Here is a 7,132-nt window from a genome sequence, read left to right as displayed (position 1 = left end):
AATGGGATTTTGAATTGAATGGTAGATGGTTGGTCCCTGTCACAAAAAGTCTAAGGTGCAAATAACATTTTTTCAGAACTTGTACCAATAAAAAGGAGTATTGTAACATGTTGCAAATGAATGGGTTCCCGGAATGAGTACTGTAATGTGTGTACTCGTTGATTTTTTGTTTGCAGAAACATTTTTGTGTCATGATTTTTGAAAAAAATATATATATACGTTTTTATGAATTTATTACAACACACGTTTAACACTAATAAATACAAAGTGGTCAGACTCAGGGATGAATACAATTATAAATATAGTTTGTTAAACATTTTCTCTGACTGTTTTTTCACCATGCCATTTTCCAACATTTTACCAAAAAAGTGTATTCAAAAAATGTTCACATACACATAAATCTGTACTAATTGAAACTGATATTATTATATTCCTAATACTATAAAATATATTTACTAATGGCAACACGGCGGCTAAATGGTTAGCGCGCAGCCCCAGATGTTCAGGGTTTGAGTCGAGCTGCCGCGGCTTCCCCGTTTGCATGTTCTCCCGTGTCTGCGTGGGTTTTGTCCCACATTCCAAAAACATGCATGTCAGGTTCATTGGCCGGTCCAAATTGTCTCTCGGTGTAATGAGTGAGTGAGTTGTCTCTGTGTGCCCTGTGACTGGCTGGCAACCAGTTCAAGGTGCCCCCTGCCCACTGCCTGACAATAACTTGGATGGGCTCCAGCACCCCCTCGACCCTCCTCAGGATAAGCGGTGCAGATAATGGATGATTGATATGGATTATCACTATTGATTATTCTTTTTGACATCACTCGAACTAATAATAGCTAAAAATGTAAATGCATTCCCACAATGAAATCAAGTTTAGTGTAGTTCAGTGTTTTTCAACCCTTTTTGAACCAAGGGACACTTTTATTTATAAAAAAATTCCGAGGCACACCTTCCATTGAAAATGTTTGAAAATTAAGTTGTCAAGTATTTCAGTGTACTACCTAATGAGCAGATAATTAGTATATAAAAAAAAATAATAATACTTATAAAAGAATGATGTGCTTTATTTAGGTTTAAAAATTTTAAACCGCGTTGTTAGTTTTTAAATGTAGTGTGCTACCTCATGAGAAGATTAGTATATCAAAATCTATTTCCACCTACTGATATGGATGACTATTACAGTTCCTTGTCTGCAGAAAGCCAAAATACTGAATAATGGCCTGATTTTTTTTGTAAAGATAAAATTGGGCAAATTTCAGCACTACACTAGACAAGGACTCACGGCACACTAGTGTGCCCCGGCACACTGGTTGAAAAACACTGGTGTTAAAAAAAGAAGACAGATTTAATAATTTTTATGGCCGACACCTCTTGAGGAATTTGATTACATTGCATTGCGGACACAATAAAATTGAACAAGTGTGTCACCAAAAAGTTATTTAAAAGTACAAAACAATATTTGTCCTCAACACCCACAACTCTCTTTTGCAGTTCTTGGAGTGTGGTTATAGAACCCGTTGGATGCATAGTGGTTTATTGTTTGCGGTTTTGATGAATTGTATTGTCTTTATTGTCATCGATATGAACGTATCGAGCATTGTGGTCAGCATTAGACATCAAATGTTATCACAGAGACAGGTCGAGGAGGGCTTTGTGTGTGTGCTTTGGAGGGGCGTGCTTGTTGTGTATGTGACTATAATAGGCATATGTACTCTATGTCAGTCAAACAGCAGGGCAGGCACAAAATTCAACGTGGCCACCAAAACAAACTGCGAAGCATGGCGACTGCTGTGCTCAGTCTGCCCCACCAAGAGCGGAGCGTGTTTTCTTCCGCTTGATTCTGCTGGGCCAATCGATTTCTTAGTTGAATAAATGTATACCTGTGAGAGATCAAATTGTACACTCATACATCAAATATATCACATTTCTCATCAAAATTATGTTGGAAAATATTTTATGTTCCGGGGGAGTCGGGAAATTTAGTCTCAAAGTTGACCCATCTGGCTTGTTTCCTCTCGAGCTGTGACATCATTGAAGGAACACATCACTTTTAAAAATGGCAAATCCCAATAACACAACATGTGAAACAGCGATTTAAGTGAACAGCGATTGCATCCCAATCATTTCTGCTTGGAGGAATCGGAACTTTGCTTACCATGTGTAGAGAAAATTGCTTTGAATTATATTTATTTGGTACACAATCTAAGTCGGTGGTTACCGATTCGGCAAACTGGTGGTGTTCATGGTTTCCCACACGAATTAATTTGAAATAGCCTTATATTGTGATAGCAATGGTGATTTTGTGAAGCAATTAGCCGGATCTTTCTCCCCTCTTTTGGAGGACTGACCTTGCGGACTTTCTGGCCTCGTGATTGGAATGCAGAAGGCTTCCCCCTAGGAGTCTGCTCTGGATCCCGGCCTTCTTTGTATGCATGATCCCAGGGGGGGGGCAAAGGCCAAGCAAAGGCTCGCGGTTATCACCAGTTAGCTGCACACAGTGTGTTGTTCGGCTGGTTAGCCTGCTGTGTACATTGGTTTATTTCCGTCTGGGTTTGCTTCGCAGTCGCTGTTATGTTTGGTATCGCAGTTAGCCTAGTTGCTAACTGCATGTTTTTGGTCTGGTTGCCTCGCGTTTTTCCGACAAAGCTGCGGCCGCCTTTTGTTGATTGTCCCGGTTAGACCCCATTAGCTCTGTGTGTTATTTTTGCCACTTGGCTTCTTTTTGTTTGTTCACTCTTTGTTGTACTGTATCATTATTGCATTTACTTGGTAATTAACACCTAGGCATTGTCCACAAAAACTACCAAAACTTGGCTTAAAACACATGGAACCTCTTCGACCGGCTAACATGTAAACCAAAATGGCAGCTGGCTTGCTTGTTGCCAGTGTTCGTCACATAATTTCACAGCTCAAGGAGTTAAAGACGAGACAGGATGCCTTCAAAATGGATTATATCAGAAAATAATTGGAATTTACCGATATATTATGTATACATTTCATGCAAAAAACATGTACTATTTGCCCATATTTTGAAATAGCTTTAAAATGTTGTATTACAAATGGCCAACACAAAAAAGTGCCCATTTGAGTCGTCTTTACCATGACTTACCCCACCATGACAAGGGAGCCAAGGATTGCTGCCAAACTCAGAGCGGAAACTAGAGCCATGAACACAAACATCCCACGTTCTGCAGGATGTTCATAAAGTGAGTAGTAGTCTTCCAAAATGTTCGGCCACAGCGTTGCGATTGGCGGTCCTGGAGTGACTGTCAAGAAAGGTTAGTGTAAGTCAAGACAAAGATTACTGAAAATTATTATGTGCCTAATCCAAACAGCAAATTGTTTATGCAGACCATAAATTGAAAAGCAATATACAGCTGTTTTTAGTCCAAAAATGAGGGCCAATTTGAGAGTTGGTGTCGAGGGGATGACATAGCTGTCAATGTATATGTTTCCCATTTTATATGGTTTTTTAATCATTTCAAATTGTGTACGCTGGACAACAATTTTCTCAACGTAAAAAATAGTTCTCCCATTGCCCATTACGGCCCTAATCCAGATCGTCTTGATCACTGGTAGCGGACAACAACGCTAATATTGTTGCGGTATATTAGTAAATGTTGTCCCAGAAGTAAGATCTTAAGCTTAAGCTGTGTCTTGGGTCGTGCCCGGAAAGCTTAACAAGGGAGAAGTCCAAAAGGCATCCTTATCAGATGCCCGGAAGACCTCAGCTGACTACTCTAAACGTGGAGTACCACCGGTTCTACAATGAGATCCTCCTAGATGCCCGAGCTCTTAACCCTATCTATTCACTCTAGCTACTTTTGCGAAAGAAACTAATTTCTGCGGCTTGTAACTGGGATCTTGTTCTTTCGCCCACAGCCCACGGTTCGTGACTATAGGTGATGGTTGGAACCTAGATTGACTGGTGGATTAAGAGCTTGCCCTTTGGATCAGCTCCTTCTTCACTATGACTGACTGGTCCAGGGTCCACATGATTGGAGACACTGCACCGATTCCAACCTACCTTCGCTCGTGAACAAGACCCCGCGATTCTAGAACGCCTTAACTTGGGGGAAGATATCATCACCAATCCGAAAAGGGCATGCCACCCTTTTCTGGCTGAGAACCATGGTCTCAGATATGGAGGTGCCTCATCCTGGCTGATTCGCACTCGGCTGCGAACTGCTCCTGTGAGAGCTGAAGATCACTGCTTGGGGAAGCCAACAGTACCACATCATCTGCAAAAACTAGAGATGTGATGCTGAGGCTTCCTAGGCAGACTCTTTCCAAGCCATGGCTGCACCTAGAAATTCTGTTTGTAAAAGTTATATACAGAATCAGTGTCACAGGGTTCAGCTCCCACTTGAAAAAAACACTGGTCATACAAGTATCGAAAAATGCCTGATGAAAATGTCCAGTACCCTATACTCCTAAAGCGCCCTACACAGGGCTCCCCGAGGAACACAATTCAATGCCACAAGACACATATAGACTGGATGGGCAAATTCCCATGCATATGCGTGTGGATACCATCCATCCATCCATCCATCCATCTATTGTCTTCCACTTATCATGGGTCGGGTCGCAGCGGCAGCAGCCTTAACGGGGAAGCCCAGACGTCCCTATCATACACATAGCCTGTCCAGCCTGGCCTGGGTAGCCTCCTACCGGTGGTACATGCCCGGAACACCTCCCGAGGGAGGCGCCCAGGAGGCATCCTTATCAGATCCCCGAGCCACCTCAACTGGCTCCTCTCAAACGGAGGAGCACTGGCTCTACAGAGTCCCTCCCGGATGACTGAGCTTCTCATTTTATCTCTAAGAGAGAACCCAGACACCCTGCAGAGGAAACTCATTTCAACCACTTGTATCTTTCGGTCATAACCCACAGTTCATGACCATAGTTGAGGGTAGGAACGTAGATTGACCGGTAGCTCGAGAGCTTTGCCTTTCGGCTCAGCTCCCTCTTCACCACGACGGACCGGTACAGGGTCCGAATGACGGCAGACGCTGCACATACGCGTCTGTCAATCTTCCGTTCCATTATACACTTGTGGATATCAAACTAAAAAAAAAAAAAAACTAAACTCCCGCAAAGTCATTTCAAGGAATTCCTTCCTTACACCGTCTATTATCCAGTCGACATTGTTCTTCTTTGATTCTCTGCCTCTCTCTCTCTTAATAACGTACTGCTTAAGTGTAATATGGCACAATTTTGACTGATGGCCTTTAAATTTCCCCCCTAACTCTCAAATCTTTCAGGTATTGAAAATTGTTCAGTAAATCTTACCTCTGCAGGACGACTGATTTGTGTAAGGAAAGAATGAATGGGGCCATTTATCGAGAGATTTTGCGCAAAAATCTCCTTCCATCAGTAAGGGCATTAAAGATGAGAGAGACATGGCTGGACCTTTTAGCATGACAATGAACCCAAACATAAAGCGAGGGCAACATAAGAGTGGCTTCGTAAGAAGCATTTCAAAGTCATGGAGTTGCCTAGCTAGTCTCAAATTTTGAACCCCTATAGAAGACCTGTGGAGGGAGTTTAAAGTCTGTGTTGCCCAAGGACAGCCACAAAAATCACTGCTCTCGAGCCGATCTGCATGGAGAAATGGGCCAAAATACCGGCAACAGTGTGTGTAAAGCTTGGTAAGAGTTACAGAAAAAGTTTGTCCTCCGTTATTGACAACAACGGGTACGCGTCAACTTTTAGTATTAAACAACTACTTGTTTTCCACCATTATTTGCAAATCTATTCTTTACAAATCAAACAATGTGATTTTCTGTCTTATGGTTAGGGTTTACCCTTGTTGACAATTACAGGCTTCGCTAACATTTTTAAGTGGGAAAAGTTGCGCAATTAGTGATTGACTAAATACTTGTTTGCCCCACTGCAAATCCAGATTTATAAATGATGACATGAAAACATGAATAAAGCTGTTGATAATAGTGTCATTACACTTTACCAGTGAGCTGCCATTCACTTCGGTAGAACACATCTCCATTTTCATCGATTGCATCGCATTGATATGTCCCTTGATCCTTCAAGCTGACCATATTTAACACCAAGGCTCCGTCCTCAAACTGCAGCATAGTGGATGAAAATCAAGTTATAGAATATTTTTTCAGAGGTTGTAAGCTTTTAAATGCAGTTTTATTAAAACTGTTTAAGAGAGGGGTGTTCCACTATGTGGGGTCTCGCGCTACTTTGGGTCAAAACATTTGGCTAAGAGGCCAATTCCTGGAGCCCGATTCAATTTTTATTTATTTATAAACACATACACGATATATACCTTTTTATTCTTGTTTCTAACAAGATCTGTCTCATCAATTGTGTTTGAAAGGCTCACAATTAAATGAAGTAATATATTTTACTGAATGAAGGTTGTATTTGTACCACTAGGAGGCACTTAATATTACACATTGTCCCTTTAAGCACTAAATTTGATATTTAGTTTGGTAGTTTTTGCAGTAAATGCAAGTTTTAGTAACTTTGTGGTATTTCTGCAGTCTGATTTTTTTTGGTAGTTCTGTTGTATTTTGTCACATTACTGTAGCATTTCTGTACTACTTCTGCGGTATTTTTTTGTATTTCTGTCGTATTTTTGCAGCATTACTGTGGTTTTGTTTTTGTGTTTTTGTAGTTTTATTCATTTATTTGATATTACAAAAATACAACCTCAGTAAGGCTGCTTAAAGGTGTGATGAAACATCAGCTTATGGCAGTAATGCACCAAAGTCCAGAATCTATTATTCTACTCTATTACAGCATTGATTTTTGCACTCTCCAGTGAACTTTTCATTTAAACTTTGAACTTTTTTACACTAATCAACTCAGAATCTCTGAAAAAAAAAAACCACGACATAATGTTAGTTAAAATGATTGACTTTTCAGCGCAACAACAACTAAACTATGAAATACAATATATACTTTTGTTATTCAAAACAAATTATCCCTAAATTACACAGGGAAAAGACTTTAAAAATGCTATAATTTCAGGGGGGCTTTGGTTGGATTGAGGGTGTTTTAGCATCACCAAAAATGGGCTGGTTACGCCCATGCTTCCACGTCATGGTGACGGAGGCTTCACAGCTGTGTTTTCCATCTTTCTAATAGTTAAAGATTTGGCCGT

General features: G+C 40.7%; 1 protein-coding gene across 4 annotated transcripts in view; it reads right to left on the bottom strand.

Annotated features, from left to right (window-relative positions):
• Window positions 1-216: 216 nt before the first annotated feature.
• Window positions 217-7,132, bottom strand: part of izumo1 (izumo sperm-egg fusion 1) — a 28,396-nt gene continuing 21,480 nt past the window's right edge. For all 4 annotated transcript variants that reach the window (XM_088336273.1, XM_088336276.1, XM_088336275.1 and 1 more), the window contains 3 exons: window positions 5,966-6,083; window positions 3,107-3,263; window positions 217-1,877 (listed from right to left, as the gene is read on the bottom strand). In XM_088336273.1, the coding sequence (XP_088192399.1) occupies window positions 1,745-1,877; window positions 3,107-3,263; window positions 5,966-6,083 (408 nt within the window). In that variant the 3' untranslated portion in view covers window positions 217-1,744. The remainder of the gene's footprint in view (window positions 1,878-3,106; window positions 3,264-5,965; window positions 6,084-7,132) is intronic.

This window comes from Urocampus carinirostris, chromosome 5 (assembly GCF_059441175.1).
Source record: "Urocampus carinirostris isolate Australia breed hairy pipefish chromosome 5, RoL_Ucar_1.0, whole genome shotgun sequence".
Lineage (NCBI taxonomy): Eukaryota > Metazoa > Chordata > Actinopteri > Syngnathiformes > Syngnathidae > Urocampus > Urocampus carinirostris.
The sequence above is the reverse complement of the archived record's forward strand: the minus strand, read 5'-3'. Positions and strand labels throughout refer to the sequence as shown.